This window comes from Sapajus apella, unplaced genomic scaffold (genome assembly GCF_009761245.1).
Source record: "Sapajus apella isolate SASKATOON/1434 unplaced genomic scaffold, GSC_monkey_1.0 scaffold188, whole genome shotgun sequence".
Classification (NCBI taxonomy): domain Eukaryota; kingdom Metazoa; phylum Chordata; class Mammalia; order Primates; family Cebidae; genus Sapajus; species Sapajus apella.
Window position 1 is genome coordinate 969,643 of NW_022437128.1, and position 11,110 is coordinate 980,752.

At 54.4% G+C, this 11,110-nt stretch overlaps 2 protein-coding genes across 4 annotated transcripts in view; one reads left to right on the forward strand and one right to left on the reverse strand.

Moving 5' to 3' along the window:
• Positions 1–265: 265 nt before the first annotated feature.
• On the reverse strand, positions 266–4,763 carry PRRT1 (proline rich transmembrane protein 1). The gene is made up of 5 exons (XM_032268980.1): positions 4,390–4,763; positions 3,650–3,741; positions 2,222–2,760; positions 1,413–1,598; positions 266–1,299 (listed from the first exon to the last, which is right to left on the reverse strand). The coding sequence occupies exons 2-5, from the start codon at positions 3,666–3,668 to the stop codon at positions 1,123–1,125; spliced, it is 921 nt and encodes a 306-aa protein (XP_032124871.1). The 5' UTR covers positions 3,669–3,741; positions 4,390–4,763; the 3' UTR covers positions 266–1,122.
• Positions 4,764–5,341: 578 nt separating this feature from the next.
• PPT2 (palmitoyl-protein thioesterase 2) overlaps positions 5,342–11,110 on the forward strand; it is a 15,174-nt gene continuing 9,405 nt past the window's right edge. The window contains exons 1-7 of one of the 3 annotated variants that reach the window (XM_032268977.1): positions 5,342–5,449; positions 6,394–6,584; positions 6,841–6,994; positions 7,469–7,564; positions 7,652–7,759; positions 9,443–9,526; positions 9,643–9,727. In XM_032268977.1, coding sequence (XP_032124868.1) covers positions 5,428–5,449; positions 6,394–6,584; positions 6,841–6,994; positions 7,469–7,564; positions 7,652–7,759; positions 9,443–9,526; positions 9,643–9,727 — 740 coding nt within the window. In that variant the 5' untranslated portion in view covers positions 5,342–5,427. Of the gene's footprint in view, positions 5,450–5,526; positions 6,167–6,393; positions 6,585–6,840; positions 6,995–7,468; positions 7,565–7,651; positions 7,760–9,442; positions 9,527–9,642; positions 9,728–11,110 lie in introns of those variants that run through there. The other 2 variants (XM_032268979.1, XM_032268978.1) reach the window with 2 other exon arrangements.

Below are 11,110 nucleotides of genomic sequence, written 5' to 3' on the forward strand. Positions count from 1 at the left end.
GCCTTCCTGGAGTTCTGGGGATAGCAGGGAATGGAAAAGGGGTACTGAGGAAATAAAGCCCCACTGAGAAAATAAAACCTCACTGAGAATGGACCCCCAAGGTCTTCTCTGGTGGATTCCCAGGGAGCTTCCCTCCGTCTCCCATATTCGCGTGTCTCTCTGGCGATCTGGGAATCTGTCTCCCTCACGTTAGTCTCTGTCGGATTTTCTTTTTTCATTTTTTTTTTTTTTTTTGCGAGGCCGTAGTCTTTGGAATTGCAGGCGATAAATCAACTAAGTCTCTTTAATACCGTCTTTCAGAAGTTCACACACACGCACACACAGATCAGAACAAGGCGGGGGCCGCCGAGGGGAGCGAGGAGCGGGGACTTGGGAGGTCCGTAGCCTGGATTCCTTTCTGCCCAGCTGCCCAGGGGCTGGGAGAGGTGGAAGGGAGTATTTACAGAGCTTTTACAGGCATGTTTCTTATCCCAGGGAGAAGGGTCCTACACCAGGAACTTCCCAAATGTGCTTCCAAAAACAGAAGGAGAGGTTCTGGGATTAGCAAGAAAATAGGCTGAAATCTGGGTGGAGGAAGGACGAAAATGTACCTGCAAAAAACGGGAGGCGGGGGCGTGGCTACCCCAGGGCTCGGTCCTTTGGCCGGAGGAGAGGGAGGAGTCTGTCCGACTGTAGGCGAGGCCTGGAGCCACAAACCCGATCACTGGACTGAATCACCCCGCGGAGTTAAAAAGAAGGCGGAGCCTGCCGACCTGGAGGCGGGGCTTTGTCAGAGCTAGGGCGGAGCTTATAGAGGAGGCGGGGTTTTAGGGACCAAACCGAGATTGCTGCGGGCGCTACGCTTTGAGGGTGAGGGGGCCTGGAGCGACTGAGGGTCCGGGGTTTGGCCGGGATCCCGTAAAGCGGCGTCCCTTGGGGTGTGGGTTTTGGAGGGGTTCCTGAGGAACTGGATTCGGAGCTTGCTCCCAAGGCGAGACGTTCCGTGGAGGCGGAGTTTACGATGTATTGAAGTCTGATGGCCCCAGAAGTGGGTGTGCAGGGCGCCCATTGGGTCCGCGGCATGACTGCAGAATGAGCCTGGGGGGTCGAGGGGCGCAGAGTGGGGCCGGACTGGGGGCGTTTTTAGGGATCCCAGTAGTTCTCGTGGTGCTGCGCGGCGATGATGATGACTACGGTGAGGATGGTACAGAGCACCATGGCTGCAATGCCCACGGCCAGGGAGATGAAGGAGAAGTTCCGGGCCTCGCGTGAAGCGATCTCGGCTGACACCATGTCTCCGCGGGCCAAGGCCGTGCGCACCTACGGAGGAGAAGTGGGGAAAGGAGGTCAGAGAGCTGCAGCCTTTCTCTACGATGGTCCCAGCACTCCTAGAACTGCCCATCCCCCAAACCGAGTAAGCTCCTGCCCCCTACCTGCACTGCCTTGAAGATGGCAATGATGCCCGTAGGCCAGAAGCAGCAGATGGTGGTCAGCACCGCGATGGGCATGTAGTCGTGTGGCGGGCGCCTCGGCTCCAGTAGGGCCAGCCCTGGGCCCTGGGGCGGCGGGGGGAGAGTGGAGGTCACTCCTGTCCCCCCCGGGGTTCCGCCTGCATATGGCTGTGGAAGGAAAGTTGGGGGGAAGGGGCATCACTCCGACCCTCTCCCAGCCTACCAGCATTGGGCGGCCGGCAGAGTGGCTTTAAAAGCACAATTCTTAACTACGGTTTCTCAAAATAAACCACCCAGTATCCTTCCAGGACACCCATAAATTCCACCTAGGCCCCTCTTCTCCCTTCCCTGCTTCATTAACCACCATTCTTGGGTTCTCTACATTCTCTCCCACAAGGTATGGTCCCACAAGGGCTGCCCTGGCCTCACTTCAGACCGTGTTTCTTCCTCCCAGACACCTACCAGGCCTCCCCTACCACTCAGTCCCAGGCTTCTTCCATCTTCCCCTGGGTTCCCAGCTTCCATTTTTCCCCCTTCAGACGGTTTCTTACTTTCAGACCTCTGAACCTCTAGGCTCCGTTCCCTCTCCCAGGCCCTGACTTTGGGCACCAGTAGACTCCTACTCCCGGGTCTCTCCCTAGTCCCTCTCGTCTCAGGCCCTCTTCTTTCTAGGGCTTGTCCCGGGAACACTACCTGTTCCCTGCCCTTGTTCCTCTATCCTACCAGCCCCCAGCGTATCCCCAATTTCACATCCCCCTCTTCTCCCATGCCCCTGTCTGCCTGGCACTCACCGTGCCCACCGGGTAGACCGGCACGTAAGCAGTGCAGGGCTGCAGTTGCAGGGGGTATCCGGGCGCTACGTAGCCCCCCAGCGGCAGCGTGCCTACAGTCCCCGCGTGCGTTGGCACCACGAAGCCGGGGGCCTGGGCAGTCTGGGCGGGCGCCGGTGGGGGCGGGGCGGCGGCGGCGGGCGGCGGCGGGGGAAGTGGGCCCTCGAAGCGAGTCTCCTGCAGGTAAGGGTCGGGTGGCATGCGGGGCAAGGTAGCGCAGCCGGGTGGGGGTGCCCCGGCAGCAGGGCCGGGAGGGACGTGGTGGGGGGGCCTCGGCAGTGTGGCGGAGGCGGAGGGACCGCGCTGAGCGGTGGCAGCGGAAGAGGTCAGGCCCCCTGCCCCTAAGCGCGGGAGGGTGGCGGTGCCAGACTGATGGTAATGGTGGTGGTGGTGATGGTGTGAGGAAGGGGCTGCCTGTGGCGGTGGGGCTGGGGGTTCGGCTGGAGGCTGAGGGGCATTGTAGGGCGGTGGAGAAGTGTGAGGGACTGAGTCTGGGAGTCCTGGAGGAGGTGAGTGGAGGAAAGGATAAGGGGAAAGATAACACAGACAGTGATGAGGAGGGGTAAGGGGAAACACAGCGAGTCATGCATGGAGAAAGATAATAGGAGAGACACATAGAGACGAGTGAGAAACCATCTCTAATTTGAGGGGCAAGAGGGGGCTATATCTAGGCCATCTGCCCCCCTTCTTCCTTCCAATCTAGTTTTGAGGTCACAACTCTCGCCTGCTTCTTTTCCGTCCTTTTCATCACCATGCACCCAGCTCTCACCTGCAGACCCCAGTCCCCTCTCCTTTGCTATAGCTGCCTTTGGGCTGGCCTATCCGAGCTAGTCCTGTATGTGCATATGTGTAGACATGCAACCCTGCGTTATCTATGTTCCATTCAACAGTTGTGTAAACACATGTGGGATGACATGTGCTCCACTCTGCTGTTTCTTCAGTGGGGGGAGGAGTGCCCCAGCCTCTATGAGAATCTCAGGACCTCTTTTAGGGCAGATTAAGAAGAGCCCTCTGGATTTTACTCCCTTGACAACCCCCATCTGGTCATGTCTCCCTGTTTCCCTACAGGATGTCTCCATGCCAGCCAGGGATTGTCCATCTGTCACTCCCAATGATGCTATTCTTGCAGAACCTGGCTGTACTTCCTTCACCCTCTCAACCTACCCCCCTCTGCCCCTGCTGTTGGCAAGGGGCAGAGGCTTCGACTGGAAGGAGGAAAGGAAGAAAAAGGGGGAGACCGAAAGAGGAGGGGGATTAGCAGAGTGTTGAGAGCTGGAGAGAAGGGGAATGAAACCACCACTAGGGAGGGGTGAAGAAGGGGGTTGGGGCAAGGGGGAGGGAGAGTCAGAAGACAGTGGAGGGGGTGGGGGGTTTTGTTATTGTTTTTACCTGACTTTTCGGATGACATGCCTGCCGTCTCACTGAGACAGGGTCTTTGCAGCCGGAGTGGGGGGTCCTCGGCCGGTGCTGGAGTCTGGGTGCTGGATGGCGCAGCCGGCAGCAGCGCAGAGATGGAGAGATGAAGGCAGCGGCGGGGGGCGGAGGGAGAACAGGGAGGGGGGGAGCTTAAAGGGACCGTGGCAAGGGAGGGGGAGCACTTCAGCCGTCCCCCACTAGGTCTCTCTTTCTGCTCTTGGACTACCTCTCCCCTCCTCTCACCCCAGCATTCAGGCCCCCAGTTTAGGCTCCTTTGGAGTTGTCATGGAAACACGGAGGCTAGACCAGGCTAGGCGGGTGGGACTAAGGGAAGGAAGGACGGAGAGGGAACTCTCTGGAGTGATTATATTGTGGGAGGAAGTGAACAGGTTCTCAGTGGAGTTAATAACCCAGGTACCTCCAGAGGCAGGTCCTCCCCCGACTTAGCTCCCTGCAATGTGCAGAGTCTTCGCTGAAAGGTGCCAGGGTTTTCTCCCAAATCCTTGGCCCGTTTCCTCCTCTTTAGAAGAAATAAATACTTGTGTGTGAGAGAGAATTGTGCAGAGCTCAGAACTGCAATGGTCTGAAAAGTTCCCAGGGTACACCGGACCTGCCAACCTGACAGTAAAGAGGGAGGCCCAGGTCTGTAATTCGGGGGAAGCTGGGCCTTGGGGGGAAAAGGGAGAGGGAGTTTGTGTGGTGTGCACACATACCTTCTTTGTCCAGGACTGAGGAGCTGAAGCTATTTTGGAGAGGGTGGGGGGGCTATGACTTAATTGCTCATTTCTGGCAGCTCCGTTGGGAATGTGTGCTTGTTTCCCCACTCTCCCTTTGCTTGCTGAGGCTGCTTAGAGTCTCCGAGCCGGTCAATGTTTAGATCCATTCCCTAAACCCCTCTACTCCCACCCACCACCTCTCACCAAGAGGCATCTCCACCTCCTGAGTCGACCTGCAGCACAGCGTTATTAGTCTTTTTATTTGCTTATTGTATCTTGGGAGCGCGTGGGTGGGTGCAGGGAGCAAGGATAGGCAGTCTACGGAGAGTTACACCAGTTGGGTTTTTTTTTTTTTTTACAAAAACACAGCCAGAGAATCATTATGCTCCTTACGCCCCCCAGCCCCCGCCTAAGGCCGTCGCTTTCTCGGCTGGGTCCCTTTTTGTCCATATCCTAGGGGAGACTACAGAGCAGTACAGAGGCTCTCGCTGAAACCACTTCCAGGCACCAGAGAGTCAGATCAAGGCTTCACACCAGTCGTTCTGGCCACTTAGGCGTTCTCGTGAACCCCCAACCCCTTACCGCCACCCCGTCGTCACACTACACCATTCCGAGCGCAAAGTGGTTTGACTGAGACGAATTTAGACCAAGCAATGACCTTGTAAACAGAGAGAGGGGCTCAGACAGGCTGAGAAAGCCTTCTCTCAAGATAAACATCTTTAAATGCTAAGTAAAAGCCCTGAGGCACTAGGGTGTGGGGTAGGGGTCACAGGCGGGGAGGTGGGGCGCCTGGGGGTCTCGGTAGGGAGCCACCCACAGAGAGCTCAGAAAGCCAGATTGTAGGGGTCGCTCAGGTTGAAAGACTGGTCGAAATTACGCGGGCGTGAGTCAGCGCATCGCTTTAGGCCCTCCGCCCCTTCGGGGTGGGTCGCTTATGGGGAGGGGAGTAGAGTAGGGCAGGAGAAACTGGGCCAGGCTGCACTTAGCTCAAGGGGCCTTGAGGACTCTCCGCGTCTCTGGAGACACGGGCACTACATGCACTTCAGAATGAAGAGTTGTAAGACGCTGACCTGGGGCGGGCTGGAGGGGGGGTGGGGGTGGGTGTTGAGGGGTAAGCCCGTGCTGGTATCAGCCCTCCAGGTCACCCTGCCACTCACCCAGCACAAGGCAAATGTGGAGGGCTATCTTTCCCTGGTCCACCCCCCGACCGCCCCTTGGGGAAAGAAAACTTCGTGTTCTGCTGCAGAGCCGGACGCCTGTATTGGGAAGTGGGGAGAATCGAGGCGGGGATGTCGGACCTTTGGGTCGCTGGGGCCAACGAAGCCTGGAGAGGCCTTCTTTCCATTCCCAGAATAGGTTTGCTGCTTTTTCCTCTCCCCACTGGCCTAAATGGATCGCTCCGCCTATTTCCTCCCCGGCACCTAGGGCGCAATGGAATATTCCATTGCCCCTCCGGTCCGGGCTCTGAGTTGCGGGGGACGCTCGCTTGGTTGCCAGAGAAAGCCCCGGACGTGACGGATTTGCGCGACCCCAAGCAGCCCGCCCTTCCCCCCTCCCATCCGTCATTCTCCTGCGTTCCCTTTCCTCCCCCCTCCCCCTCCCCCGTGGGTTCCAGATTTGGGAGAAGTAAACAGCGGGCAGGAGCGAGTCCCACGGACCCAGGCCAGGTGCGAGTTTGCACTCTCCAGGGGGTCTGGGCTGCTGCTCTGGGGTATTACAGAACTCCGCGTTGTTCCTGGCTGGGGAGGTGCATTCGTCTGGGCCTAGGGAAGAGGTTCCCCGAGAGATGAGTTCGGGGCGGGACTTTTGGTGCGCGTTGGTGCGTCAACGTGGTAGGGGGGTGTGTTTGTAGGGAGAGGGCTCGAGTAAGTTAAAAGTAGGCTATTTTGTGACAAGGACCTGGTGTGGGAGCGCGAGGAGGCGGTTTGATTGCCTTGCGTTTGTTCCGAGGGTGGAGGGTGTTGCCGTCTCCCTCACAGGCCCTTATCGCCCCTTTCTCAGGCAGGAGCATGCTGGGGCTCTGTGGGCAGCGGCTGCCCGCGGCGTGGGTCCTGCTCCTGTTGCCTTTCCTGCCGCTGCTGTTGCCTGCAGCCCCCGCGCCCCACCGCGCGTCCTACAAGCCGGTCATCGTGGTGCATGGGCTCTTCGACAGCTCGTACAGCTTCCGCCACCTGCTGGAATACATCAATGAGGTCTGGCAGGGGACACACACCCGGGTGCCGGGCGTTAGAGGCTCTACTGTGGCAGGGGAGGGAAAGCGGGAAACTGAAAGCCACCCCTCTGGGCCTGCCCAGTTCCTCAGGGAGCTGATGCTGGCATAGGGGGAGAGTTGGGGGACGGGATCCCTGGTTGTGGCAGGGCACAATAGGCCTGTGGACGTGGGCCAGGGGGTGGCGTGTGGGAGCTTCTTAGCCTATCCCCGGTGGCTGCATTGCCCCCTTCCCACAGACACACCCCGGGACTGTGGTGACAGTGCTCGATCTCTTCGATGGGAGAGAGAGCTTGCGACCCCTGTGGGAACAGGTGCAAGGGTTCCGAGAGGCTGTGGTCCCCATCATGGCAAAGGCCCCTCAAGGGGTGCATCTCATCTGCTACTCGCAGGGTAGGCGACTCCCCTGCCCCTAACTCCTAAGCCCTATCTGAGGCTTGATCCTTATCTGAGGGACACTTCCTAGTGTCCCTTTTTCTGAACCACATTGCTCCAGGCACAGCCCTGGTATCTGAGCCCTTCCTTTCTGACTTCCCTCAGCGTCTGGGTCTCATCTCTGTCTTGAATGGGAGGGAGGCTCCCTACGTTGCTGCTCCTTCTTTCCCTATTATCCATGGCTCTTGGACATAAGGGCTAATGGGGCAGGTAAAAACACCCTAGAATTAGAGGCAGGAGGCCTAGCATCTAATTCGGGCTCGGTCACTTATATGATGTGTGACATTTTGGCACAGGGTGTGCCTGCCTTCCGGAAGCCTCAGTTTCCTTTATGTACAGTGTGTTGGGGGCCAGTGTGTGTTCGTGGGGGTAGAGGGTGCTGCTGGCTTTGCTGTCCTTAAGTCCCTGCCCAATGTGGTGTTCTGTCTACAGGGGGCCTTGTGTGCAGGGCTCTGCTTTCTGTCATGGATGATCACAATGTGGATTCTTTCATCTCCCTCTCCTCTCCACAGATGGGACAGTATGGAGGTGAGTGGGCACTGGACCTCACAGAATGCCCTGAGTTTTGGGGGCACAGAGGTTTATGGTCACTTAGCACTGCCATTCTCTTGCCAGACACAGACTACTTGAAGTGGCTGTTCCCCACCTCCATGCGATCTAACCTCTATCGGATCTGCTATAGCCCCTGGGGCCAGGAATTCTCCATCTGCAACTACTGGCATGGTGAGTGGGGATGCTGAACTGGGGCTTCCATGGAGAGGGCACTGTGGAGGGTCGGGTCAGTTGCTTCCATCTCTGCGACAACCAATAGCAGTAATGACAAGAAAAATAACTTATATTTATTGAGCATTTACTATTTGAACAGGCACTGTTGAGATTTTTTTTCTTTTTTTTTTGAGAGGGAGTCTCACTCTATTTCCCAGTCTGGAGTGCAGTGGCATGATCTCAGCTCATTGCAACCTCCACCTCCCAGGTTTAAGCGATCCTCCTGCCTCAGCCCCTCTAGTAGCTGGGATTACAGGTACATGCTACCATGCCTGGCTAATTTTTGTATTTTTAGTAGAGACGGAGTTTCGCCATGTTGGCCAGGCTGGACTCGAACTCCTGACCTCAGGTGATCTGCCCGCCTCAGCCCCTCAAAGTGCTGGGATTACAGGTGTGAGCCACTGTACCTGGCCCAGAATGTTTTAAGTGTGTCACCTTATTGCCTCAGCAGGTATAGTCTGATGCAGGAGTCAGCAAACCTTTTCTATAAAGGGCCAGAGAGTAAATATTTCTGGCTTTGTAGGACATATAGTCTGTTCCACAACTACTCAGTTCTGCTGTTACAGTGTGAAAGCAGCCATGTACCATATGTGAATGAATGTGTCTGTGTTCCAATAAAACTTTAATTGCAAAAACAAGTAGCAGGCTGGATTTGGCCCATTGGTCACAGTTTGCCAACCTCTAGACCAGACTATGGGGACAGAATACTTGGGTTTGAATCTTGACCCTACTGGATGATTTTGGGCAAGTTACTTAACCATTGTGTTACTCAGTTTTCCTTATCTATAAAATACGAAGATAGAATACTTCACCAGGTAGTTTTAAGGATTAAGTAAATTAATGAATGCAGTATAGTTTGAATAGTACCTGGCTTATAGTAAGTGCTAGATAGAAGTACTTGCTATTGTCAGATATGGTGGCTCACCTGTAATTCCAGCACTTTGGGAGGCGGGCGGATCACTTGAGGTCAGGAGTGTGAGACCAGCCTGGCCAACATGGTGAAACCACGTCTCTACTAAAAATACAAAAAAATTAGCTGGATGTGGGCACTTGCCTGTAATCCTAGCTACTTGGGAGGATAAGGCAGGAGAATTGCTTGAACCCGGGGGGCGGAGGTTGCAATGAGGCAAGATTGTGCCGCTGCACTTCAGCCTGGGCAACAGAGTGAGATTCCATCTCAGAAAAAAAGTACTTGTTATGTTTACAATTATTATGACTACTATTATTATTTTTTTGAGATGGAGTCTCACTGTGTCACCCAGAATGGAGTGCAGTGGCACAATCTCAACTCACTGCAACCTCCACCTTCTGGGTTCAAATGATTCTTGTACCTCAGCCTCCTGAGTAGCTGGGATTACAGGCATGCACCACAACGCCTGGTTAACTTTTGTATTTTTAGTAGAAACAGGGTTTCACCATGTTGACCAGGATGGTCTCGAACTCCTGACCCCAAGTGATCCACTTGCCCTGGCCTCCCAAAGTGCTGGGATTACAGGTGTAAGCCACTGCACCTGGCCCATGTTATCACTACTGTTTTATTGCTACCCATTTGGACTATTGCTGCAGCCTCCTTATTGGGCTTCTCACCACCTGTCTTGCCCCCCTTTTCTGCTTCCTTTTTTAACTGCTGCTTGTACCCAGATCCCCACCATGATGACTTATACCTCAATGCTAGCAGCTTCCTGGCCCTGATCAATGGGGAAAGAGACCATCCCAATGCCACAGGTGAGAATCCAGGCTCCTATCTGTGTCCCCTTTTCTGCTTCGACTCCCTGTGTCTCCCTCTCCAACCAGGCCTGACCCCTGTGGCTGACTCAGCCTCTCTTCTTTCCATCCTACAGAATGGCGGAAGAACTTTCTTCGTGTGGGCCACCTGGTGCTGATTGGGGGCCCTGATGACGGTGTTATTACTCCCTGGCAGTCCAGGTAATAAGGGATTGTGTGGCCTGAAGATTGGCTAAAGACATCCCCTAACCCTGATAGGTCTTTATCTCACACCTAAAACTGGCCTGCTCCTTCCACTATTCAGTTAGTGCCCCTCCCCTCATTCATGCTGTCACCCAAGTCCAAAACCTGGGGGTCATATCCCAACCCCTTGCATCAAGCCAGTCACTAAGTCCTGCTGACTGTCCTCCCCTCTATCCCTATCACCCCTGTCCCCAACTTTGTAAAAACTTTTAATTTTGAAATTCTTATGGATTCATAGGAAGTTTCAAAGACAATATAGAGAGGCCCTTCACCCAGCTTCCCCCAGTGGTTGCATCCTACATAATTACAGCACAGTATCAAAATCAGGAAATTCACATTGCTACAATGTGTGTGGTTCTGTGCCATTTTTATCACATTTCCTACCACCTCTTTACTTACCTGGACTATTGTAACAGCCTCCAGCTTTGTCTCCTCCATCCTATTCCTGAGAAAAAAATCCATGGCTCCATGGCACTGTGTGCTTGCCTCTGTTATAGGTCACCATGAGTGATCTGTAATGTCACCTGAGCTACTTGAGTCACTCAACAAATATTTATTGAACATTATGGGTGCAGGCTTGTTCTGGGCCCTGGGGATGCAGTGGTAAATAAAAGAGAAGTCCTTAATGTTTGTGTAGCTTATATTCTAGTTAGAGACAGCTAATACATGTAAATATATATACTGTATATCACATAATAGGGCAGGGGAAAGGATTAGAAGATGACCGGGGTCTGGTTTCAATAGTAGGCGAAAAAGTCCTCCTGGAAGAGTTGCCATTCAATTAGAGACTGAAAGAAGTGAAGGAGAGAGTTGTGCTCTGGGGGGAAGAATCCCCCAGAGAGAAGGCGTGGCACCTGCAAAGGCCCTGAGGCTTGTGTGAGGAATAAGGCCAGCGTGGTAGTGCACAATGAGCTGGGAGCTTGGCTCACTGCAACCTCCGCCTCCTGGGTTCAAGCCATTCTCCTGCCTCAGCATCCTGAGTAGCTGGGACTATAGGCGCCTGCTACCATGCTCGGCTAATTTTTATATTTTTAGTAGAGACGGGGTTTCACCAGGTTGGTCAGGCTGGTCTCGAACTCCTGACCTCAGGTGATCCACCTGCCTTAGCCTCCCAAAGTGCTGGGATTACAGGTCTGAGCCACTGAGCCTGGCCACCAAGCCACTGTTTTTTATATGTTAGCTCATTTAATCCTCACAACACTCTCTGGGATAATTACTGTTATCTTCACTTGACATGTAAGGAAACTTAGGTGTGAAGACATTAAATAACATGTCTACATTCATAGAGATAGTGGTGAGGTCATATTCTACCTGGTGATGGTAAGCTAAAAAAAAAAAAAA

What these genes read in the sequence shown, in the direction of transcription:
- PRRT1 (XM_032268980.1), bottom strand. An exon ending in CGGTCTACCCGGTGGGCACG is followed by an intron (nt 1,599 to 2,221) that starts GTGAGTGCCAGG and finishes TTCCTTCCACAG; the next exon opens with CCATATGCAGGCGGAACCCC. An exon ending in CCATCTTCAAGGCAGTGCAG is followed by an intron (nt 1,300 to 1,412) that starts GTAGGGGGCAGG and finishes TCTCCTCCGTAG; the next exon opens with GTGCGCACGGCCTTGGCCCG.